The following is a 25,584-nucleotide window of genomic DNA, read 5'->3' as shown; positions in this document are numbered from 1 at the left end:
CAGCCTCTTAACCCTGATCTACTCAAAATGAAATTTCAGCCTCTTAACCCTGATCTACTCAAAATTAACTTTCAGCCTCTTAACCCTGATCTACTCAAAATGAAGCTTCAATTTTGTCTCAGATAAACCAATTTATCTCAGACAAAGAACAAAAAAGATTAAGCTTGTGGCTTTTATTACATGTACTGTGAGTTCATTTTAGAGCATGATCAAATGATTAAATTTCCAGTTCAATCAACGTATTCTTTGATTCTGCAAATTCATTTACAGCCCTGTAAAAGAAATGACAACTTTCACGATATGTTAGGCTGCTTTGTAATCAAAACGTATAATTAATTTGAATCTAATTATTTTGATTCTGAATGCCATATAATGCTGAAAACCAAATCGTGAATTTCAAGTGTGAGTCTGAATCCCATCTTCATAAGTTTCAAAACATTTGCAATTTCTAATAGCGGAAGTATTCTCCCTTAAAACTTTTCCACTGAAATGGAAAAGTTTGTTTTGGCACCTTAACAAGGCGTACCACAGGGGGCGTGGCTATTCGTTTTGCTGCCCTCGGAATTCAGTCAGAGTAAGACCTCTGTCTTTTCTCTCCTCTCAGATTAAACCCATTTGATGGGACGTTGTCGTCACCGTGTCAGGACTGGACGCTGGAGGCGTTTGGAGGAGAGTTTAGCTCGGTTGTCATTCCCGAAAGGAGGAAGAGGGTGTGTTGGACATTACCTGGCCCGAGTCACCTGTTGGTTTCATGTCGGTCGTCGAGTTTCACTGACGTTACGACGTTAAAACACTGGCTTCACTAAGGCGTAAAACAGAAAAGGCGTTTAAGGTGAGTCGGTACTCCTGTTGGGAACAAATCATTGGAGAGAAAGCTTGTTGCGGGTATAAAGAAGTTGACAAGCGTTAGCTAAACGATACCAGCAACGAACACGAGCTAGGGACATTTCAAACAGCTGGGTTGTCTCTTACGAGAAAATACACAAGTTTACACTTGAGAATATAAATATTTACGGGTAATTTTGTCAATAATATTTAGCTTAGTAATGTGACAGGAAGTAAAGCTAACAACTTAAAACTTTCAGTAACGTTCATAGATTGAGGGTCAATTGACATATTTACTAGCGTGTTGTAAGTTAAAATGTATTTATTTATAACTCAGTTGATTAGATTAAATCCCATTCTGAAATGTGTTGACTTTAAAATGTTGTCAGTTTCTTAAACGATGTCTTTAAAATGTCTGCCACCAAGTGACTTGTGGCCTTTATTGGATTGATCACTTAAGCAAAGGCGTGGGATAAGAGCTCCAATTCTGTGCTGATACTCGCTTGTGTTCAATATGAAGAGGTGAAGTTATACGAAATAACTAATTAAAAAAAACAGATAATATGTTGTGTGTTTATTCTCATGGTTGAACCAGTTTAGATTAGTTTGACATTAATCTGTTAGATCACATATAATAAAAACGTAAATGCAATGATACTCTTTGAATGATACCAATACCATGTTTGTAGATTTGACAGTAAATGTTTTTTTAGAATTTTTAAAGAAGAAATTCTGGCTAATTGATGTTTTATTTACTTTTGAACCTGTACAAAAAAGTGATTCCAAGTCTCAGAAAAACATTCAAATAATTATTTACATATTTCATTTATTGTTTTATTATTAAACTTTCAACAATCAGACTCAGAAAGACACTGGAATTGGCAAATTTTCAGCTCAAAAGTAAAATTGTTCATGACCAGTAAATGCATCAGCTGACAGCATGTTTTATTTACTTTTTATTAAGACAAGTATACCAGCTTGTTGCCAATGTTTCAGAACAGTTACCTTAACATGTGTGAAAGGTGATTGGTAAATTATCCAAACAGATAAAATACTTTCAATATATTTAGGATAAGCCTGAATGTAAAAAGTGATGGATATGTTGCATGTTTTGTTTCCAGGATGCCAAAAAGATCCTGACACGTGGCCCCAACATGAGCGTCACATCATGGTTCCTGGTCAGCAGCTCGGGTATGCGCCACCGGCTGCCCCGGGAAATGATCTTTGTTGGCCGAGAAGAATGTGAGCTGATGTTGCAGGTGAGTCAAAATGCTGCTGTGATGTAAAGTTCAGCTGACAATCGGTGTTCAATATGTAAACCAAGGTTAAGAAATGTTATGAGTCCTCCTTAGTAATGTCTGACTCTAAGCTCCCATTGGCTCCCATTTCAAATGCAGCTATGTCATTCCTCTGTGTTGTTATTTTTTCCACATTTCCTTGTGGTTGTTGCATGATAATTTCCTTCTCAATCTGTATTTAGAGCAGTAAAAGAGGAATGCACTCTCTAAGGCTGTTTGTACAATTATTTGGTGTGTTGAGCACAGAAATGCCCTGCTAAACCACAGAAGTTTCTTAGATTAAAATGTTACGCTGATCCATGTTTAGTCAGTGTTGCAAGCAGAAACGCCCCCACAGCTTCTTACAGTCTACACCGATGCATGCCTTTTCTATTTCTCATTTGAAACTGACCTGGTGCAACCAGTTTGTTGCCAAAATAGTTTAAAATCTATTGTTTTTTTGTGGCTTTTCTGAAAGATGAGATTCCTATTTTGAATGAAAAACAAAAATTCCCCTTATGTGAAGTCGTTTTAAATAGCATTATTTAGGGCCGGGCTGTTTGATTTCTATCTGTACAGGCATTCCTTTCTAACAATAATCCTGACATCTACTTTGTTTCCTCTTCAGTGATGTTATTATTTGTCAAAGTTCAGACTTTCTCATTCTTATAATGGGAGCAAAGGGAAGCTTTGAACCATTTAGTTAAGACTGTATTATTCTTGTCACAAGTAAACTAATCAAAAGTGTAAAGCAGCTGATAAACCCATCACCGAGAGCAGATCAATGTTTACAACCCACCTAAAAACTTTACGACACTAACAGAAGCATCTGAATAGTTGTTCAGTTGTGAATAGTTGTGAGACCAACATCATTCACAACAAAACTGCCAAAGGTCCATTTGAGGACTGTGCTAATTTGGCAAATTAATTTGACAATCAGTCACATTTTTTTCCTTTTTCTTTGACAGAGAGGCCCAGGATGCTAATGAGCAGAAAAGACTTAGTCAGATCAGTAATGTGTTCAGTGTGTGTAAAATAAAGGGAGGCAGGTCTTTGCTCTGTTGTTATCTGTAAAAATAGTTTGATACATGAGGAGGACCAACTTTAGATTTACTTTAGTTTTGCTACAAATTCTCAGTTAGCTTGTCTTTCCATGGGCCATGCTAACACTTGAATATACTTTGATCTACACCATTCCATTGTATCTCTGGCTCTACGTGTTCACCTGTTTCTTTGTATCCTGGTTGACTTTAGCTGATGCTCTGTCAAAATTTGGTCTTCACCAGGATTTTTTATCTGTCCCTGAGTCCACATAGGAACCTAATTTAATAAAATGTTTATTTATTAAATTAATGCACTGCTGACTGTCAGTAGGTGTACCATTCAGTATTGCTTTTAATCTCTTTTCCTTTTGAAATTCCTAAATTATTAAATCAGGTACACGTTTCTCAGTTTTTCTCAATGTTTGGGGCACTATTTAAGTTGTACTTTGTTTCTTACTTTTCTCTTGCAGTCTCGCAGCGTGGACAAACAGCATGCTGTGATTAACTATGACCAAAACCGAGACGAGCACATGGTGAAGGACCTTGGCAGCTTGAATGGGGTGAGTTACTCCATCCTAAGCACCACAGACGGCTGTTAGAAAAGTGAAAACCAGCAAATTGGCTTGTCCAGGAGCCGGAACTTCATTGTTTGTTACTCTGTGTCCTTCTCCCGTTACCACTGTGCTGCCACTACACTGTACTCTTATCCCACTCAAATCCAGAGTTGGTCATTGGGAGAAACTGGTCATTTTTGCCAGTGAGTCTTTCTTGTGATCTCAGTAACTGCAGACGAAGTTAATTCGAGTAGAACAGTGTGGAGACTTGTAACTGAAATCCACTAACCTGCATTTAGTCATGGAACAAAATCTGCTCTTTGTGGGTCATGTTTTACTTGTTCCTCCAGATTTTGGGATCTGAACAGAAACTCTAGAATCCTTTTCTTCCGTGCTTAGTTGAGACAGATGGAAAACCAAGAGAGATCAGTCAATTGTGTCCTTATTTTCATCTCGCCAGTATGGAAGTGTAGAAAGGGTTGCTGTTGCGTAATATAATCCCATCTCATAGTGGATTAATTCTAGTGAGAAAAAACACTTTCTGGGCTAGATTGCATGGAACAAGCAGGTAGTTCATCTTAGTTGTCAAATATTCATTATAAAAAGTATGTGTGTATATGATATATATATTTTCATAAGTCTTTAACTTTTTCACAACCACTTGCTACTTTTTTTAATTTGGATTTTATGCAGCTGATCAACACAAAGTTGTTTGGTTTTTAACATGTTTTCCAAATAAAAATTATAGGTGTGGTGTTGCCTTTGTGTCAATCCATTATACTGTAGCGTAAGCGCCTCATTGAGCAAGTGGAGCAACTGCTTTACCAGTCTTAAAATTATTTTTTGTGTTCTGATCACCACACTTTGATGGACAATATTAAATCTGTTAATGATTATCTGATTTTTTTAAGGTATTACATCAAAACAAGTAAGCTAAATTTTGCTCAGTTTTAGTCTCACCCTCCTTCACCATCTGAATTGGTTCAGTCCAGTTCACACCATGCACCACAGTCTGATTTGGAAATACCCAGTTAGAAAAAAGTAAACGAATCTGAGCCTGAATTGTTTTTTTAAGTGTTGTAACAACATGGTTGCATTTATGCAGCAGAAAATGCGCATGGACTTGCTCTATTCAGGTTAGGGCTGGACCTACAATACTGTAGGAACATGAGAACACATGCAGGTGTTGTGCAGTCTGTGTGTGTTGCAACAAAGTTTGTAAACAATATCCAGTGACTGTTTTCTGGTTAATACCAACAATAAACCTTTAAATAAGCTTACTAAATCAACGTAAATCCAAGTTAACATAAACTGACAAAAAGGCAAAACATTTTTTATCAAAAGCATCTAATGAACAACTTTTCATTTCACCCCATCTCTGTCATTGCCTCAGTTTGATGCTTCCATTATGTTTGATTGTGAGGATAAAACATCATGCGCTAGTGATGCCTTACTTTTCTTCCACACTCAGCGTTTCTGCTTGTAGCCCAGACAAGTGGATTCTATTTAGATGACTTTCTTGTGGAACTTGTTTGCATTGGTTTTTATATTGTAGGTATCTGAGTTAAGGGGGCTGAATACATACACTGTCAGATTTGCATTTGTGTAAAAGTTTTGAAATGAGTTTTTCTTCCAATGAAATTGTCTTAAGGTTTTAAGAGCCTGAACTGTGAAAAAGTTTAGAAATATTTTTGCAAATCACTACAAAATGCATTGATTTTTGTCTTGCAGACGTTTGTGAATGATTTGAGGATCCCGGATCAGACTTACATCACCCTGAAGCTGTCTGATGTTATTCGCTTTGGTTATGATATCCTTTTTCATTTATTTCAATCACAGGTGGCTCGCATTCTGCTGCTGTAGCGTTAATCCTGACTTAGTGTGCCTTATAATTATTATAGGTTTTCCTCTGTAGTTACTATGAGCAGATATGTTTAATGTTTTTTTTTCTTCTTCCTATGCTTTAATTCTCTGGGGGGATTAATGTGGTACATTCAAAACTTTTTGATTATGGCCAAAAGTTGAAGTGCCCATTGACATTTAGGAAACTTATTAGTGGATACATTTAGTTAAGAAAATGAAAAGAAAAGATGGATTTAAATATGTTTTTGTCAGTGCTGTTCAGAATACAGTATGTGTTCTCAGTGAGCAAACTAGAATGAACTTGTCAGATACTTTAAATTAGTCCAGGCGTTTTCATACTATTAATGATCTAATCTATAGCAATCCATTGTGATCAATATGTTCCTATTGTCTTTTTCCATTTTTAATTTAGCAAAAGTTCCAACTGCGCTGGCTGTGATTTCTCTAAATCACAACCAGCCATTGGGCAGAATCCTCTTTTCTCCAGATATCAGGCTAAATTTAGGCAACAAGTTTGGAGTTTGTTGGATGTATTTGCTGCTCTAGATTATAAACTGTTGCTCTGATAAAAAAAAAAAAAACTTTAACTTGCTCTGTACATGTCCATGTGTATATCTTGGAGAAGAGTCAACACAAGGTCCCAGAGGAAGCTCTGAAAGTAAGAAATACTGACATCCTGTCTCTTTTCTGTCTTTGAGTGGTCTGCTGAAAATGCTCAATGTATTCACTTGGTTCTACGTGTTTAAATTAAGCTAGTTCCTGTTGGATATCCTTCCTTGTATATAAGCAGTTCACATTTGTGCTGATTGTTAGCCAGAGGTTTCTCATATCCTGCCTGCCTGTTGTCTGTTTTTGAAGCACGAGAAGTACACCAGCCAACTGCAGCTCAGCATAAAATCTCTGGAAGCCAAGTCGAAGGAAAAACAGCAGCTTGATAGCTCGGAGAAGAACAAAGACGCTGTTTCTAATGTCAAACTGCAGGAAAAGTCTGAGCGAAAGGCCCAGTCACTCACAGGTAAACAATAACAGCAGATGCTTGTGGGAAAGCAGTTTGCTTAAACCAAAGCCAGGTGCTATTGAGTAGAACAGCTCTACCTTACATGGATTTGAATGTCCTGTTCTCGCACAAGGAAAGAGGAAGTCTTAGTGAGCCTCCATGTGCCGGTCAGCTTTGATTAGAGATCCCCTGATAGAGCACTGGAGCTTTTTTTATTAAGAGCTTCCCTGGTGTGAGATTAGGATGCATGTTAAGAGAGTAGCTGAACCGACAGTCCTGTGGTGTCTGCAAAGGAATCGATCTTGACATCCTCCACCTGGCAGGATGAGTGAGTTTGGAGTTAAGGACAAACGTCCTTATCTCTCTCAGACGTGACTGGCTGCTAACTAGAGTTGGGGTGCCAGCAGAGATGACTGTTGTGGAAGCCTATATTTGAACTCTCTCACGTTCTGCCCTTAGATTTACTTGTTTAATCCTGTTTTACAGTGTTGGCATCAGGGAAACAGGAAAACAGTTGTCTGCTCAGTAGAAGCACTTTGTGAATGAGATTCATTCACACTGACTCAACTATTGCAGTTGTGGGTCATTTCGCTGTACGCCCTTTGAATGTGGTGGGAAAAACTTCCACTTCTGCTTAAAATAGATTTTTTTTTCTACTGGAGCCTCATGCTCTTCTAGAAACAAATCATTTCAAACTCTGAACTTTATCACAATTGTTTGTTGGTGTACATACAGTTACAGATTGCAGTCAGTTGTTTATTTTGCTGTTGTGAGCCAGCTTTCAAGAACACAGATAACCAAACTAACCTTCGCCTGTCTTTCTGTGTGTACTGACACAATAAGATAAGGAACATATTTGAAAGCTCGCCTGAGAAGCTAAAGCTAAAGTTGCAGTAGCAACTTAGCTTCTACTTTTGTTGATAGGCAGTGTGTTTGTGTGGGAACATGTGTAGAAAGGCCTCTAGCATGAAACCTGCTTTTCATATCTCTGTTGACTTTTATGCAAATTCTTTCTCTTCAGATAAAGTTACCCTACATTTTTTTCCCTTCTGTGGATTGAATGTGTTAATCTGGCTTTCTCTGCTACTGAAAGAGCTATTGTATTTTTTCTTCAGCGTGTTGGTACTCCTTTTTTGCTTGCAGGATGTGGAGGGGATCCAAACCTCCAGCTGCTGCGGGGCAGGACTCTCCAGCTGTACAGTGTTTGTGGTTCAGTCAGGCCTACTTTACTCCAAAATGGTTTGGGGCAGATTAGTGTTCAATAAACTTTAATTTTAGAAAACCATCTATTTAGGAGTAGCTGAGTTTGCTCTTTAAAAAATTATGTTATTTGTAGAATGTTGTTATTTTTTTCAGGTCTTGAAAGCATGGAGAACACAGAGTATTAAAAATTTATTTTCAGACTTTATTCTATCTTAAAGTATGCAATCATCCTTCTGAAAATCCATCCGTCTTTCTGCACATCCATCCATTTATTTGTCTGGCCATCTGTTTGTCCATCTGTCCAGGCCTCCCTCTATCAATCTATCCATCCATATTTTTGTCCATGTTCCATTTGTTCCTGTATCCATCTGTCCAATCAACTCTTTGTCCATCTATACGTCTGTCCATCAATATTTTATTCAGTCATTAATCAGACCAGCCATCCATTCCAGCACTTGTCTATCTGTTGACCCATCTAACCTTTATAGTACATTTGTCTTTCCTTTGTCCCTTTCTTTGCTCTGATTTGTGTACTTTCCTTACTGAAAGTGAAAATTGTTTACCAAAAATACATAGGAATGTTTTGGATTAATACATTTCTAAAAAAAGAGGTTTGAAAAGGACTGAGAACTCTGGAAACTTGAGTCCGGAAAAGTATGAAATTTTGACATAAAAAGCATTTCATGTTTATGTTTAAAGATGTGCTTTAGACGTTTATTTTTTTCTTTAGCAATCTCATCATAACTAGGCAGAGGGCACTTTGCTGTGCTAGTGCATGTTTTCTTGAGCTAAAACAAAAGAACTGAGTAAGAGGAAAGGAATTGGTAACATGCCCCTGTTCTTCTCTTGTCACTGTGTTTACATCTCATTGCATGTATCCAAGGCAACAGTGGCAAAGTGTTTCTAATGCCTGTGTTTGTGGACCCATATTAAACCTCTACACAGCCTGTTTGGTCCCATCTATCACGCCAAAAAAGCAGCTCTTAGATTATGTGATTAATCCATTATGGGCATGTTGGAATGTGAGTGGAAGTGTGCCAGGTTACATAGCAACACCAAAGCAGGAAAACTCTTCTTTGTACTGCAATAGTAAGAGTTCAAAACTGCATGGATAGAGTGTCTATGTCTAGAAGGTGTCTTGATTTATTATATTTTTATTTTCTGTAGTTTTTTTTCTTTTCAATGAAGATTAGGATTAACTACCCCTGTCATCTCATGAGATGGATTAGATTAGGTGGTCTGCATGATACTGCTGGTACAGCAGTTTAACCCCTTTAGATCATGGGAATGCATAACAAAACTAAGTGCTGCAAGAAATGTAGTGCTGCAATTCTTATAGTGCGACTAAACAGTTTCTCAATACAGATTTTAGTTTCTCTCGTCATAAAAATATCAAATATCTCTTGTTATCTTGTGTTAGAATATATGCCTAATGTCCATACTCAGCCATATGTACTGAGTCTGATTTTTCTTCCAGCTCCTACAGATTCTCCAATATCTAAGCCCACGCCTCTATATGGCCAACCTTCCTGGTGGGGGGAAGATGAGGAACAAGCCAACACAAAGCAGAACACAGGTGGAAAAGTGCCAGAAGATGAGGCTTCAGGTCAGAGAATGCTTTCTATGTTCATACAGTGAACATAGAACTTATCTTTATAGTAGATATCTTAAAGGTTTTGGGTCAAAGGTAAAGTGTTGTTGTATACTAAATATATCGCTTGGAATTGTGGTCCAAAACTTCAGGTTGGTTTAGTAGCACTGTCCAGATACGGATGTTTTCATGGTATATAATGGCTTCTGACTGACTGCTTTTTTCAGACCTGTTAAGAATATTAGAGAATAATTTCACATTTACAACATGACCAGTCTCAGCAGTTCCTTCAGTGGTGCTGTTGTCCTCTCTGTAGCCTCTTTAACCAGTTTATTCCTGGCCTTTTTTTTTTAAATACCAATTTTTGGGAGAAATATCCATTGTTTCTGCAATTATGGATGACTGCTTACATATGATTCTGTCCAACTGTTTATGTATTTAACATTTATTTCTCCTATTTGGTGAAATTAACTACGACAGTTTAACTTTGTAACTAATGGCAGCTTTTTTATTTTTAACATTGCGTTGGACAAAAACCTTGTACTTCCAAAAAAGTAACTTTTCAGGGTGTGCTTTAATGTCCATTCATATTGTGATGACTTTTTTATATGCATTGAGCAGATATTCATAAATCAGACTATGGTGAGATGTGATTTAATAAAGTTAATTATCACAAGAAAACTAGGATGAAAAAAAGACATAAGATTTGGAGACAGTTGAATTGTAAAAGATAAATTTGTCATAAAAATTAAAAATAGTTTTTAAAAGAATTGTGCTGCTGTTGTTTTACATATCAATAACCTTATATTTTAACAGTTTAATTAACTCTGTTTTTTTTATTTATTTTATTTTAACATCCACTCTTAGCTGGTGCATCACATGGCACCAGCTATGAGTTTGGTGCCATGTGATGCTCTGTGCTTGTCACTGATGGTTTTAAGCCTCGGGCATGTTGCTGGCTGACAGTTAGGAGGTTTTCGCCATGGCAATGGGCACTGACTGCCTGCTCGCCTCGTGACAGATTATGACCCTTTAAGCTGGTGAAGGGGGGGAAGGATCATTGTTCTCCTCGTGTTGCCCAGAGTGAAGCGGATTAGTACTGCTCAGCTAACCTGATGTGGACTCTGAGCTCCTGAAGTGATATTTGGCAGTGTCTAACCAGGAACTAAGACCAGCTGACTGATTTTACTTTCTCATATTAACAGCTGGATCATTTGGCATTTGGTTCATTGATTAACAGTAACAAGGTAATTTAAATGTTTGGTTTAGGAAGGACTGGGCAATAAATTAATCACAATATATATTGAGATAGACACGTAATCAATATCAAAAGATAATACATCTGATAGAATGTTCAATAATTTCACTGACCTCCGATTTGGAATTATATGCCATTCTGGGAGTTGTAGGCAAAGGAAGGGCTCTAGCTATTCAAACTCTCACTGCCAGCTAAGTATGGTTGGTGGCATCAAATCAGTCACTCTTTGGTTACCTAGCAATAACCTGTTGAGTAACTTACACAGCAGCAGTTTAAAGCCTCACGACTGCTTTCAAATAAAAACAGCATGGAGTGAAAACTGCGGATAAAACAGAACAAATTACACCACCAGTATGGCAGTACTTATGATATTTAAAACAAGTCGATAATTATTGATAGAGTGATATGAAACGCTTATGTTGTGGTATGTTTTTCAGCCATACATATATTTAGGTTGAATTGTTATTTTATGAATGCATCCACACTCATTCCAAATAAAAAGGTTACATTTAAATTCTCTTTAAGGTGTTTTTCTCTGTTTGCCCAAGTAACATAGACAGATTTATCACTTTGTCTTTTTATCCCTTTATTGCAACAGAGCCTGCTAAAAATGGCCCAAGACATGAGGTGAACCGTTCTCAGTCAGACACTCAGGCCAAGGCCATGTTCTCCTTCCGTCGAGAGCCCAGCTACTTTGAGATACCAACAAAGGAATTTCTGGAGAAATCTGCAAAAAACCCAGACTCACAGGTTCACGAGGTGCCAACAAAGGATACCTCTGATCCCTCACAGTTTGTCCCCTCCACGCCCACGCCTCCAGTGGTCCAGAGCCACGCCTCTTTCACCATTGAGTTTGATGAATGCCGTCCAGGTAAACTGAAGATCAAAGACCATGTGACCAAGTTTGCCCTTCGCCAGCAGCGTACGCAAACCTCCCCCGAGGCCCCTTCCACTCCCACAGAGGTGATGTCAGCACAGAGCAAAGTCGCTGATTGGTTAGTTCAAAGCAATGCAAGCATGATGAGGAGAAAGTCAAAGGGTGAAAATATGTACAGCACAAATAGTCACTCATCAGATCTGAAAATAAGGGAAGGTAAGTCCTCTATAAACTTCTGTTAAATTTGATATTGAATGATAATTGTCTTATTTAAGCATTTCTGTCTGTCCTCAGCAAACTGCTACGAGAACGGCTCTCCTGGTGAACCAAAGCCAGTCAACGCAAATGAGTCCCTACAACCTGAATCCCAATATGTGTTGCACAGTTCACCTAAAACCTCAGTAACTTTGCCAGGGTCAGAGGAACCTCTTTCTTCCTCTCCACCAGAATCCCAGTCTCTTTCCATTCATGGCAAAGCAGAAGCAAAACAAGCCTTCGTCATCGAGTTCTTTGACGATAATTCAAGAAAGAAGCGCTCTCAGTCTTTCACTCATACCGCCGGCCCACCTGAGCCCTCAAATCTTCGGATCCAGCAGGAGCAAAAGAGCTCAAGCCCAAATACAGAGAGAAATGTCTCATCTTCATCCTTCACCACTCCGCCAACTCAGCGTTTCACTATTCCACTGAAAGGGTCAGATTCTTCAGGGTTTCAAAGAGCTGGCTCTCTACGACGGGAAAGGACAGAAGAAAGGATCAGCACCAGCTTTTCCTCTCGTTCTTCTTCTTCTGTTTCTATAAGACCCTTTAGCAGCGTCGGTCGGCGGTCCAAGCTTGCAAAGGAGTTTAATGCTGAATTACTCAAGCAGAAAGAAAAATCTTCTTCTCCTAAAGCAGCTCAAGGAGTTGTTTCACAGTCTGAACAGAGCCGGGCGAGCCCCCCTCCATCTGATGGACATCTCCACCCACAAACGTCCTCCCCTAGTCACCCACCTGCTCCCCTAAGAACCTCTGTCATGCCTGCTCAAAATGTGGAAGTCAGAAGCCCCAGAAATGAAGAGGACGACAGTCTCAGTGATGCGGGAACTTATACTATTGAAGCAGATGTTCAAGATAAGGAGCTGGAAGAGGCACGCAGCAAGATTGACCAGGCAAGTTTCTCCATAGTACTTATTTTCCATGGCACAGAAAAGTTCTTCATGGCTAAAGTTCACCACATGTCGCTTGAACTGATAAATCCTCTCTTTATTGTTCACCAGCATCTTCTTGTATGAGCTTGAAATGTTTGCAGCCTCATCTTCATCCTTGCAATGCTTTGTTCCTGACAGGTGTTTGGTGTTGTTGAGAGCCCAGAGCAAATGAGCCAGGCTGAAGCAGAAGCATCCTCTGCATTTAGGCCTGTTACTGATCAGGGCAGGGAGGAGAATAGGCATAGTAGCTGTGGTGAGGGTATTCCAGCTCCAGAGCAGGGACATAGTCTGGTAAAGGTAACTTCATCTGCTTTGGCTTTGATTGGGATTGAAAAAATTGTGATTCATTAAATCTAATCAATATTTTGAATAGAGATGCACTGGAACAGATTTTATAAAGCTCTGATATGCTGATTTGTGTTTGGAAACTACAGAAAGGCTAAATGAACTTGGCCTGATAGAAACTTTAACTGTCTTTGCAGTAAAATTCCCATAATTAAAAGAAACCAAATTTATCATAAATGACCCAAAGTTACTTGGATATGTCTCTGTGCATTGTTACAAACATATCTACAAATACAGTAAAATTCTCCAGGTTATGAAACAAATGTACCTTTTTAAACAACCCATCTGAAAAGAATTGCAGCATTTACTCATTTACAAGACACATTATAGGTCTTATCACATACACTACTAATGTATCATTTCACTTGATACAAAGTCCTTACGCTTTAGTTTTGTGTCAAATACATTTGACAAACGATAGAAAAACATTTTTGTTTAAAAAAATGTTCAGCTTCTTGTTATTTTCTGAATTTTTCCAAAAGTGCATCCTCTGTAAACATGGCATTGCAGTCATGTAAACGGCTGTTTTTCTGGTAGAAGAATATTTGTTTAAACACTTTTCTGGTACTGAAAATGGCTAATAATAAGTTTTCAGCTCTGTCACAGCTGATGTAATGAATAATGTTGTTAGACAACCTCCAAGTGATTAGATATAGCTCTTTTCTTGATTTAAAGAAATAGGTCAGTTTTTAGATCCTTAGGAGAAAGTCACCAGCTGATTTCTCAGTGCATCTCTATGTTTGAAAAATTAATTTACAATGAGGTCTTGATTTGGCTTCTTGATCCAAACTCTCTTATAGGTTTTTCTCTCCTGATTCCTTTTATTGTCTTTGCTTGAGGGTCTGGGTACTTTTCTGTTTTGGGTTTACTTGTTTTAACCAAATTTTAACATATTTTGTAGCTGTTGTGATACATATCTAACACATTAATTATCCTGGTGTGTTTTATGGTAACTGCGGATATTGCAATATTTAAACATGTTGAATAAGTTGTGTGTTTTTACACAGGTTCAGCCAGCAGGTGCCATGGTACAAGGGGCTCCTAAGTGGATGTCACGCTGGGCCAGCTTGGCAGACAGCTACACAGAATCTGGACCTTTGTCTGGCGCCTTTGACATGTTGACCCAGATGGGACCATCAGGAGGGGGTAAGCCATCTTAAGAGAAATTAGTCTGTTTGAAATTATAATGAGGCACACTAATAAATATGAACGATATTTAATATTTGTGTTCGCTACAGCACAGGGTACAATCATTCAAAAGAACACAGTCAGTCAACATCAGGACCATTCGGATGCAGATAGTCCAAAGTCCAGACGCATCCTTCCGCCTGTACCGCACGGAGACAAGAGTGACATTCCGACTCCCAGGATCCATGTTCATTACAACCCCAGCACAACATTCGATTTAGAGGAAACTACCTCAATAACCCCAACGCCTGACGACAATGTTCATAGGTTAAGTGTACAGGATGATGTGGAGCCTGACAGCCTTAGTGATGCCAGCAAATCAGATGATGGATCCATTGTAGAGCAGAGTAGGAGGCAGCCGTTTGATGCAGACGACAAGCAAAATGAAGACAATCTTAGGGTTCCTTTTAAGTCCACATCTTTTTATATCGGGTCAGAGGAAGAGTCCAAATCACAGCAGGGAGGCTTTAAAATTGGCACTCCTAAGGCTGAGAGGAAGTCTGTTTCTAGAATCATCTCATCAGCCACTCTAACTAAGCAGAAAGGCATTCAGAACTCTACCATGAAGCACATTGCTTCTGCTCCCACATTGGACCAGAGGACAGAGAGTCCAGAAGGTACAGAAGCTGCAGCTCCACCTTTGATCAGGCAGGAGAGCTTCACCAAGGAGAGGCCCAGTAATCCCAGACTGCCAAACATTTCTAGTCTGCCAGTTCAGAGAGATGGCAGTCAGGACACTCATACTTACCTCAAGCAGACAGAGGATGTTCTGGCTGTTCTGGAGGCCAAACTCCAAACAGGGCCACCAGAGACTACTCCGTCTCCCATAATGGACTCTTTGTCAGGAGATTCTGATGTGGATACATCCAGCACTGTCAGCCAGCACAGCAATAAAATCAAAACACACACATTTATTAAAAAAACCTCTGCTGGTAACCTTCACAGAGACAAGATTACTAATCCTAATCAAGAGACATATAATCAAACTGAAAAGCAACGCTCTTGTGGTTCAAATGATGGAAACAAGCCGGAACCCATCAGGAGGCGTGTTGGACTGAGACGTAGTGTGGGCAAACGTGGCTCAACAGACCTGAGCGATGATCCTCCCAGCTTACCTTACTCCGATCAGGAAAGCAGCAGCAACCAAACCCAGTACAAATACACTGTGCCTCTACAGAAGGAGGATGGCAAGTCCTCCAAAATGTCTCAGGTGTTAAGCCGTGCCAACAGCTTGTCGGCCCCAAGACCCACCAGGGCCTCCATGCTCCGACGAGCTCGCCTAGGCGAGTCCTCTGACAACGAAGGTACAGAAACTGAGAGATTAGCGCAAGAGTCCTCCACAAAGCAACCTCAGGAAGCCAAGAAACTCTCTAGACTGGACATGCTGGCCATGCCTCGTAGGCGTGCAGGTTCATTCAATGCACCCAGTGACTCAGAAGCTTCTTCCGCCCCCCAGTGGACAAGCAGGAACACAAACTTTTCCACCCGCAGCACAGATCAGAGCGGCAGCTCCAGTCAACGGATCTCTACTCCTGGACCAAAACCTACAGAAAGGCCACAGAAGCCAGCGCTCAACAAAACCCTGGTTACTCGCACACGCTCGAGCAGTGCCAAATATGCCAGCAGCACAGCAAGTAAGTAGACTACAGTCTTATACGGTCCTGTTTGACTGTATTAAAAGATAAAGTTAAATAAGAGAATTTTGTCTCGACTCAATGCAGAGTAAAGTCTCAGTTAGGATGACATGTTTGATACATTAATCAGGTGCCGTCATGGTTTTGGAAAAACATGAAATTGATTCGGCTAAATCCAATGCCTGGAAAAGGATGGAAAAAGATAATGGAGAATATAAAATTATTTATTTAAAGACATTATTCTCTGTCTAGTTTTCTAAAATGTCCAACCACCTTTTATTTTTTACATCCATTAATTTATACACCAATCCATTCATTTGTTGTTCACTTGGCACGTTAATCCATCCATCTACAAACCTTGAATAAAACCATTGACCAACAGGACGAATGGATTAGATCCATCTGTTTGTCTATATTCATATGTAAATTAAATGTTATGTTTATATAACCTGAGCTAAATATTACTAACTGATCCACATTTGGATGAAAAAATTACATAAAAAAGTGCAGCAGCCTTATATATTCATTTGTTATTTATGCTAGTGAAAGGGCATTTATGATGGGAACTGTTTTGGGCATTTTACTAACATCTAAAACACTAACTGCAAAGTATTCATGAAACATTTATTCTTATCTGCTCTGGGTTATTATATAGTGTTGCGTAAAATTAATGCATACAGTTGTTCAAGCATTTCAGCTATGTTGCCATTCTTGTATTGAACTATATTGAATTAAAGGTTTCTTGGGATATGTAAGCGTTTTCACAGATGGGTTTTCAGCAACTGGGGAAGTTTTTGGTTACACACAATTTGGGCACCTTAGAAAGTCACTAAATTAGTAGATGTGGAGATGAGGACTTCTGCAGCATCTTTTCTTTCTCTTGCTCTGGGAAATATTTTGGTGGCTCCTCTCTGAAAGACATGGTGGTGTGTTTTCCAAAGGCATTCCTTCATTGCACTCTCGTTTCTCTCCTTTTCCCCACTTCTCTGTCCTTGTTTTGGATAACTCTAACCAACTCACAACGGCAAGGCTCTCGGAGGCGACACAAGGGCTCTGACTATACCTCTACCTCAGATGAAGAATATGAATCAAACTGGAGCAATCTTAAACACAAACGCTCCCAACCTTCCTCAGCTTCTCATGGTCCACGCAGTCAGACTCGACCCCAACCAGTGGTCGCCCAGCACCCGAAACCCCACAGCAGAAACTCAGAGGAGGAGAGCCATGAAGGAGAAGCTTTCCATAATTGGACCAATCACAGTGCTGAGATTGCTCGGTAAGAAATATAGCAAACCCAAAACTTGCAACTTTAAACCAAACAGAAATGTGTTTTTTAATTCTTTAAAACTAAACTTATGCTTGATAAAGCTGAAGAAAAATGCAGGGATTCACACATTGAACGATATTATTATCATTATTTGTATTTTTTTTTCAAAATGTAGCTCAACTGTAAGCATATTTTGTAAATCTGTAGCGGACCTAAATGTGCCTAGACATTTAACTATACTCTGGTTTGATGTGAAACACCTACATTTACATGAACTATTTGGCCTTGGCAGCAGAGCAGTTTACTTTTACGGTAAAATAAATATTTCCATATTTTTAATAAGGAGCCAAAGAGACGTAAATCGAGCTGTACTACAGACTGTCTTACACTTTCACAAAATGGGTTGAGAACATTAAAAAAACGGTACAATTGCTTTGGCTGCTGAGCAGATAACAGCTTCATCTCAGACATTTTATCTTTTCTTTTGACTATAAGGTCAACTTTACTTCAAAAACACCATAAACTTATCCCCACTTATTTCATGACATGATTTATTTGCTTTTTCTTTTGAAATGTAAGGTTGAGTCAAGACTTGGCCAAAGACTTGGCTATTTTAGCCAGAGAGATCCATGATGTAGCAGGTGAAGGTGAAGCACAAGCATCTGAAGTGGAGAGCAATAAACAGGTACATCACATGTACAGCACACTGACTTTCAACTTTTTGGATTGATCGTTACATCCATAACATCTGGTGTAGTTGCATAACTCTGAACTGAATCACTGCTTCTCAATGGACTTTGGGTTTAGTCTATTGATTTGTCTTACCAGTGAGACTTGCTTACAAACCCTTATTGCTCTCCAGAAGGTCCCTTATGTCTCAGAGCCTGAAGTAAGCCACCAAAAAAGTTCTGCACCAAACAGAGACTCTGACCGGGGATTAGGCGACCTTGAACAGAGCTCCAGACAATCAGCTCAAAACAGAAAAGAGGTTTGATATAATGATGAGCTGCCTTTCATCTTGGGTGGTTTTTTTAAGCCTTTTGCTCTGTCATGACTGTATCTTTCCTTCTCTGTAGCTCAATTTGGACAGCTTGTCATTGAATCCTGTGTATCAAGTCACAGCAGCCATCAGAGAAAACACAGAGCAACTCGCTGAGAAGATCAAGTAAGATCTGAAGAAAAGACTCCCTGCATGCTTAATCTGACTTGAACTTAGTGTTTGCATTGAATATCGAATCTTGCGTAAATAAAATGAGATACTTGGGCTACGAAGTACTTGGATAAGAGAGAAATGATCTTCCTGTTACATAGCAAATTTGAAAACTCTGCTTACACTTATTAGGCATGAATGCCTTTTTAATTTTAGAACCTCAAGGGTGTACATAAGTGATTCTTTTTTTGTATGGTAGAACAATATACAACCATCAATTAATAATGCAATGCAGAGTTAATTAAAAACTTGCTTTTATTTGCTCTTCTATTTCTCTCTTAGCTGCATGTTTTTCAGCCATCAGCAAATTTCTAATCATGCTTTTAAACATAGGCCATGTTTAAATTGTGTTGAAGTCATAGCTTAGCCACTTTTTTTCTTGTTTCATGTGGTTGGGACTAAAGTTTCTACCATTTATCTGTTGCTCTGTGGTGAAGTATGAGAATTTAAACGAGTTCTGTTTTCATTATTTTTTCCCCTCATTTTTTTTGCAATACACCATCGCCTCTAGCAGTCAAACATACCCTTAGCATGATGCTACCATCACGGTTCTATGCCAATTGACACAATTATCTTAGGTTTGAAAACTCCTTGGTCCTCAAGTACTATTTTTGGCCAAATGGCTCAACATTTGTTTCATCTAACCATAAGATGTTTCTCTGGAGGGGATTTAGCAGCAGCAGATTTCTTCCAAAGTTGAAGCTGTTGAGTTTGGAGCAGAGGCTGGCAATGAATATTTTCCATAACATGTCATAATTTAAATGTAATGGCGAGCAAACTATAGTTTATTTCTGAGCCTGTAACACAATACAGATTTTGCCAATACTATTTTGGTCACATAAATTCAGAATAACCCTAAACAGCAGCTTTTTGACTGTTGTTCTTTATCATCATATTTAGGGTTCTGTTCCAGGACAGATTGGATATCTCTGAGGACATTGAGGCTCAAATTAATTCCGACTCTGACATTACTGTTGGCAGAATTTCCAACAAGGTTAGTATTATTATTTTTCATTTCCAGTCTTGCTCATATTTGTTGGTTCAAAGTGTTCGCTTGAGCTTAGTCAGATGTCTGTTTTTCAGGAAATGGCGTGTATTTTGAAAGAACTTAGGAGGGTTCAGGTCCAACTTGAGAGTGAGTGTCTCAATCTCTTTTCTTAAATCTTAAAAATTTTTAGTACAAAGATTAAAATTGTATTCTTTTCTTTTTTCTTATTTCAGTTATTAACGCAGTCGTGGACCCCAGTGGAAGACATGAAGCTACCAAGACACCCCCTGCTACTGATGCTGCCTCCTCTTCTCCCGCTGAAGTTCAGCCATCCAAAGCTTTGTCCTCACGGGACTGGAGGACGGTCCACTGCGTCTCCAAACGAGGCGGCGGGCCGAGGCCCAGTGAGAGTGTCAGGAGGGCTGCTGTGACCCCAGATGACCTGCGACAGGGATATTTAGTCTGAAGTCTGCCAACTACAGGAACACACGTTAACCAACTTCTGCTGCATCTTTTCAGAAGCAGCTGTGTGCAAGCGAAACCTGACTGAGAGGAAGTGAGAGTGGATTTATAAAGTTGTGGTGAGCTCACAATGTTTTGAAGTGTAGTTTTTTTTAGGAGGATCCACATGAGGTGGTGATTTGAGGAAGTACCGTGACATTTCAGAAAGTCACCTCGTATCGTCATACTTGATTTTGTGTTACAGACTGCTCTCTCTATTTGCCAATAAAATAACTTAATATACATATGATTTTAGAAAAACATGTAACTATGTAGTTTAATAGAGAATCAGCCTGAGTATAATCATCTCAGGGAAATTTATGTATTTATGTTTAGCTGCAAATTATATTTTTTGAATAAAACTTTCAGATATTATTGTATTGGTGTTATCAGAACTGCATTACATTTCTTTTTTTATCTATTTTTTCCCAGTGTTTTTGTGCCACATTCCTTTTCTTAGACTACATTTGTTTAGGATTATAAAAGCTATTTATAAATTGTGTTATTTGAATTTTGGAGAGGCTTGGCAGCGTCCTGTGCCAGACTGTTGAATGTTGTTTTACACAGCTGCTTGGAGACAACAAGGTGTGTTTTTTTTTTTTTTCTTTGGTCATCTTCTCTTTATTCGGGAGCTTAAAGCTATTTCTTGCAACCTTGGGTGGAAATCTATCAGGAATGTGCAATCTGAATGGGAGGAGGAGCTAACTCCACTGCAGTGAAACCACCTCACTGAACAAAGAAAGTGGTGATTATAGAAGCAGCCTGTTTTTTAAACATTCCAGCTTTAAGAAAAAAAGGCGGCATTGAAACTTAAAATTTTTTCACTCTCAAAAACTGATTTGGCCAAAGATTATATAAAAAAACTGTAACTTCTTGTTTGTCTAAATCAAACTTTCTGTCTGACTGCGGTAAGATAATTATCCCGCCCATGTCTGTTTAGTTCACCATTGAGCAATTTTAGCATTCATGTTGAAAAATTTCTACATAACTGTAAGCCATGATTAAGCTGAGTGTTTAGATGTCTGAACATATTTGTATGTCCCACAAATTACCTCTCAATCTTGCCATTTTGCACCAATGTAGAATGTTTTCCCTCCCCTTTACTATTTTACACATTTTAAGAAAAATGTATGTTTTCCTCAACGCACTATGTGTCACTGACTGTAACTGGGAAAAAAACTAGAGTGCTGTACAGCTGTGTGGGCTCAGATTTGATGCAGCCAGTAGAAGAGTTGTTTACAAATTCAAACAAAAAAAGCATTTACTGTTGGGTTTCTGTTTCTAAATCTGCTGCTGCTTCTTCTTTATGGAGAAGAGTCCATGTCTTGTTTTCGTGCCCCCTGCCCTCAAGTGTTTAAGAGAAAGTGAATCTTGTGTCAAATTGAGTTTCTTTTTCCCATCATAGATGATTTGATTGTAATTTACTGGTACTTTTTGATGTGCTATTCTTTGTATAAGTTATTTAATAATTTTCTGTTATTTCAAATAAATTTAATCAACAAACCTGTCTGGTATTTTTTTTTCCTTTGTGTATTTTTTTTTTGTTCCCTGAGCCAAACAAATGTATGAAAAGCTGAAATGAAAGTAAAAACAGGAAGTGTGTTCGGTTATATTAAACAGCAGAGATATTTAGTTCAGCTGTGGCTGCAAGCTGAAGGGGAAGAAAAAAGTGGAAAAAAGCAAGCTGGGTTTGTTAACCAGTGAGTTTGTTCTTTAGCATTACTGTAGATAAAACTTGTTTTAGGTTAAACATTGAGTTTAAAGCTAGAAAAAAAAAACAGTACTTCTTTTCTTTTGAAAAACCCAAAGGAAAGATGACCTCAGCGTACAGAAGCCTTCATGACAACTATGATTCAAACAAAGGCGTAGGTTGGCTCACTAGATGTATTTCTCTGTGTGAGATCAATGTTTTCTTTACTAAAAAAATCTTTCTGCTAATCTTGTCAGAGGAGGACCAGCTGTGTGACATTGGCTGTGCTTTTGGGCTGTTTGACTGTGCTCGGTGTTATTCTTGCCATCGCTGTGTTGGAGAGACCAACACCTCCTAAAAACCATGACACTCTTCCTGAGGACACTGGTGGGATGAACCTCACTGACCAGTGCAGGTAATAATTCTATACTATTTGAACAGGTTTTTATGAATGTATTCCACTTTATGTGGAACAAAAATGGAGCATAATTGTGAAATAGAAGGAAAGTGATTTTCAAATTTTGACAGTTTTAGTCTCAAAAGTGTGGCATACATTTATATTAAGCCCTCCTGAGTCAATATTTTGTGAAACCAGATTTCAAGATCTAGACACTGGAAAAGCTTTCCATTTTTCTTTCCACATTGATCAAATTTTGCTGGGTCATTCTGACAAATTAATTTATTTTGACTCAAACCAATCCAGGGTAGCTAATGTTGAAGGACTAACCAACTTCCCTGTCTCTGGGGAAGAAAAAATATTTCCACAGCATGATTCAGCCCCTGCCAGGATTCACTGTGGGAATTATGTTGTTAGTGATGTGTAGTGTTTAGCATGTAACTCAAAAGTTTAATTTTGACTTCATCTGATCAGACGACCTTCAGCATGTTCATTTAAAACTTTAAATGAGACAACTCTTTAGTTTTCTTAATGCTTATCCTGCATGAGTGTAGACAGTGGATGTGTGGACTGATAATGGTTTTTCTGCCAGAAGATTTTCCCATCTGGGCTGTTGATCTCTGCAACTTTCTCACATGATACCACCAGCACCAGGCTTTACCGATTGGATGGTGCTTTCATGGTAATATGCAGTGTTGAAAATTCTTCTTAACAAGAATTTTTACTGCAATAACATAAAAGTTATTTGCAAAGCAATCTCAGGCCTTAAGAAAGCTGCCAACATGACAAAACCTTATGAGTAGTGAGAAGGACGTTTAGTGAGCCTAAGCGTGTCTTAAACAAATTTGGCCACGTCATTCAGATGTTTAAGGCACCTTTTTTCACTTTCCAACTATGCAGTGCTTTGTGTCTGTCTATCACAAAGAAAAAGCTCAACTGTTACAAATATTTTATATGGGATTATAATTATTTTTATTAATATGTAATCTGCTTTACCCTGTAGCATGACCCTTGTGGAAAGTATTCCTCTATATCTAAAATATAAAAGTAATGCAACTTTTGGGATCCCTCTGGAACAAGTCTGGAAAGACCTTATCTCCCAAGCCTCACAGAGCGTGAATATAGTCTCATTCTACTGGACGTTAACAGGGGAGGACATCAACGTCAACTCCTCCACTGATATTCCTGTGAGTTCCTAACTCAGAAATTGCTTACATTTGTCTGAATGTAAGCAAAATGTCTGAGCCTTTGTTGAATGTTTTGTGGAAAACAGGGAAGGGACCTCCTACAAGCGCTTGGGGAACTTCCCTCCAGGAACATATCTGTCCGCGTGTTGACCAGTGTTCCCACAGTCAAAACAAACTCCACAGATCTAAAGATCCTAAAACAGAAAGGTCTGATAGTTACTCTTTTCTTTTAAATTCTCACAGTAATTGCTGATTATATTGTTTTGGTGACTTTTGTCTGCAGGAGTTCAGGTGAGAAGAGTAGAGTTTGGTCGTCTGACAGCAGGCGTCCTCCACACCAAGTTCTGGATTGTTGACATGAAGCATGTGTTCATTGGAAGTGCCAACATGGACTGGAGGGCTCTGACCCAGGTAAAACTACACATGCCAATAATTCTTAAGTTTACATTCTTCCTATTTAAATTGCTTTCAAAATAAATTCCTACTTTGACTGCAGGTAAAGGAACTGGGAGTGGTGGTCTGTAATTGTTCCAGTCTTGCAATGGACCTTCATAAGATCTTCCAGTCCTACTGGGTAATGGGGCAACCCAACAGCTCCCTGCCAAAACCTTGGCCTGCAAATTATTCCACTGACATCAACAAACAGCACCCTCTGCTGGTAAAAGAGGGTAACATCTCCAGCAGCCTTTACATTGCTGTGAGTGGCTTTTCTTCCCCCCTCACCCTGAGTTGTGAATTTTCAGTGTTGTACAACCCAGTGTAGGTTGTACAACCCAATGTGGGTTGTACAACACTGTGGTTCAGTTTGGTTTCAACCACTAAAACCAAAGAGAGAGTGGGGTAAATCTGATGTCATTTTGATTTTGTGTACTGTCCCAGGGTTCTCCTCCATCCTTTTGTCCTCCATCAAGGACTCAGGACCTGGAGGCGATACTGTCCTCCATCTCAGAGGCTGACAAATTTGTAGATATTGCTGTCATGGAGTATTTCCCCACCACTGGTTTTGAAAAGCCTCACAAGTAAGCCCAAGACCTTGTTTTAACATTTAAAATGTTCTGGTTTTGTTTGAGTTCCTCACTCTGTTGTCCTTCCAGATTCTGGCCGCTCATTGATAATGCCATTAAGATGGCTGTGTTTGACAGGAAAGTGAAGATCAGGATGTTGATCAGCTGTGGGCGTGATTCTGATCCAGCCATGTTGCCCTTTCTTCAGTCTTTGGCTTCAATGGATTACCCTCTCCATCACATCAGCATCCAAATAGTGAGCCAATATGAAGACAATGTATCTGTTTTATACATGTGTGATTGTGCTGTAAAATTGTACTGTCCCCTAATAAATTTCTTTAGTTGTTGCTTTCCCCCCTTATGCTTTGGATAATCACAGATATTTTAACACCAGTGTTTTTCAAATTATTGCAGTGAGAGGCATTGTTAACCCACAACAATGGTAGTCTGTGTTTTTTGGGGGGTGAAGGGTTATATGTTGGTTTTGGAAAGGCCTAGTAAAAACAAAAGATTTTAATAAAATCAATATGCTGTGGCCTGGGCTTGAACATGTTGTGGTTCATGCTGAAAAGTCCTCCAATGTGGCTGAATTAAAGTAATTCTGCAAAAGAGAGAGAGAGAGAAATTTCTTTGGCAATGCCAGTTATTAGATTTATAGGGACAGTTTGGTTTGGGTAGTTTTTTTATCTGAATAAATTTAATCATTGTTTAAAATAGCATTTTGTATTTTCTTGGGAGGAGATACTTTTTCACAATGCTGGAAAGTTCTCCTAAAAGCCATCTGTTTTTATTGTTGTTGTTTCAGAAACTGTATATCGTCCCTGTGGGAAATCAGTCTGATATTCCATACACCAGAGTCAATCATAATAAGTATATGGTGACTGATAAAGTTGCATACGTAGGTGAGTTAATATTAATGTCAATCGATGAGTTTATAGTAATAAGTGGGGGCTTTTTAAATATTGTGTTAATAATTGACCGAATATCACTATTTTCCAACACAGGTACCTCCAACTGGGTGGGTGACTACTTTCTGACCACAGCTGGAGTGAGTCTGGTCATTTCCCAGAGTACTCCTCACTCTGCATTGAACAATAAGACCCTGTACCACCAGCTGAAGGACGTATTCAACAGAGACTGGCATTCAGAATTCACTGTCCACCTCCGGGATCTAGGACACAACCCAGACTGTGCTCTATCACCAAGATGACTGATGTTTATATCAAACAACTACAAATACTTGATTTAGTTTTTATTGCAACATTTCCGTCATAACTGTTGCTTTGCATTGTTTTATTTTCTGTATCAGCATTTCATATAATTTTACAAAGTTTCTCTGATGCTTTAGTTAGAAGTTGGAGTACTTCCTTATTGATTTCTATGTATGTTTACCTGCATTCCTTCTTTACTTCTCAATATATAAAAATAATATGTCACATTCAGTCTAATTCAGCCGCTAGATTCTAAGTTATTAGTTAACTGTTTGTCAGCATAGATG

The 25,584-nt window shown here is 38.8% G+C and overlaps 2 protein-coding genes across 9 annotated transcripts; both read left to right on the top strand.

The window, feature by feature from the left end:
• The first annotated feature begins 607 nt into the window (after positions 1-607).
• On the top strand, positions 608-21,312 carry cep170ba (centrosomal protein 170Ba). Of its 6 annotated transcripts, none has more exons than XM_055038279.1 (19): positions 608-832; positions 1,947-2,084; positions 3,616-3,705; positions 5,431-5,511; positions 6,164-6,220; positions 6,421-6,577; positions 9,240-9,368; positions 11,210-11,704; positions 11,783-12,636; positions 12,814-12,966; positions 14,028-14,166; positions 14,259-15,842; positions 16,872-17,118; positions 17,689-17,794; positions 17,972-18,097; positions 18,186-18,274; positions 19,220-19,313; positions 19,403-19,454; positions 19,541-21,312. In XM_055038279.1, exons 2-19 carry the CDS (start codon positions 1,980-1,982, stop codon positions 19,771-19,773), a joined length of 4,791 nt encoding a protein of 1,596 aa, XP_054894254.1. In that variant the 5' UTR covers positions 608-832; positions 1,947-1,979; the 3' UTR covers positions 19,774-21,312. The 6 variants fall into 6 exon arrangements, with proteins under 6 accessions (XP_054894254.1, XP_054894255.1, XP_054894252.1 ...); XM_055038280.1 differs by having other exon boundaries at positions 12,814-12,972; positions 16,977-17,118; XM_055038277.1 differs by having other exon boundaries at positions 12,814-12,972; positions 17,975-18,097.
• Positions 21,313-21,452: 140 nt separating this feature from the next.
• LOC129365218 (5'-3' exonuclease PLD4) lies at positions 21,453-25,534 on the top strand. Of its 3 annotated transcripts, XM_055038283.1 has the most exons (11): positions 21,462-21,508; positions 21,618-21,673; positions 21,756-21,913; positions 22,899-23,082; positions 23,169-23,289; positions 23,366-23,493; positions 23,579-23,779; positions 23,962-24,101; positions 24,177-24,342; positions 24,892-24,988; positions 25,091-25,534. In XM_055038283.1, the coding sequence occupies exons 2-11, from the start codon at positions 21,623-21,625 to the stop codon at positions 25,294-25,296; spliced, it is 1,452 nt and encodes a 483-aa protein (XP_054894258.1). In that variant the 5' UTR covers positions 21,462-21,508; positions 21,618-21,622; the 3' UTR covers positions 25,297-25,534. The 3 variants fall into 3 exon arrangements, with proteins under 3 accessions (XP_054894260.1, XP_054894258.1, XP_054894259.1); XM_055038285.1 differs by lacking the exon at positions 21,618-21,673 and having other exon boundaries at positions 21,453-21,508; XM_055038284.1 differs by having other exon boundaries at positions 21,474-21,673.
• The last annotated feature ends 50 nt before the right edge of the window (positions 25,535-25,584 follow it).

This window comes from Poeciliopsis prolifica, unplaced genomic scaffold, assembly GCF_027474105.1.
Source record: "Poeciliopsis prolifica strain line A6 unplaced genomic scaffold, Auburn_PproV2 SCAFFOLD013, whole genome shotgun sequence".
NCBI lineage: Eukaryota > Metazoa > Chordata > Actinopteri > Cyprinodontiformes > Poeciliidae > Poeciliopsis > Poeciliopsis prolifica.
The sequence above is the reverse complement of the archived record's forward strand: the minus strand, read 5'-3'. Positions and strand labels throughout refer to the sequence as shown.

Coding starts and splice junctions, on each gene's coding strand:
- cep170ba (XM_055038276.1), top strand. CDS start 1,980: ATGAGCGTCACATCATGGTTCCTGGTCAGCAGCTCGGGTATGCGCCAC. Junction 9,369..11,209: donor GCCAGAAGATGAGGCTTCAG/GTCAGAGAATGC, acceptor TTATTGCAACAG/AGCCTGCTAAAAATGGCCCA. Junction 18,098..18,185: donor CAGCTCAAAACAGAAAAGAG/GTTTGATATAAT, acceptor CCTTCTCTGTAG/CTCAATTTGGACAGCTTGTC.
- LOC129365218 (XM_055038283.1), top strand. CDS start 21,623: ATGACCTCAGCGTACAGAAGCCTTCATGACAACTATGATTCAAACAAA. Junction 24,102..24,176: donor GGTTTTGAAAAGCCTCACAA/GTAAGCCCAAGA, acceptor TTGTCCTTCCAG/ATTCTGGCCGCTCATTGATA. Junction 24,989..25,090: donor TGATAAAGTTGCATACGTAG/GTGAGTTAATAT, acceptor TTTCCAACACAG/GTACCTCCAACTGGGTGGGT.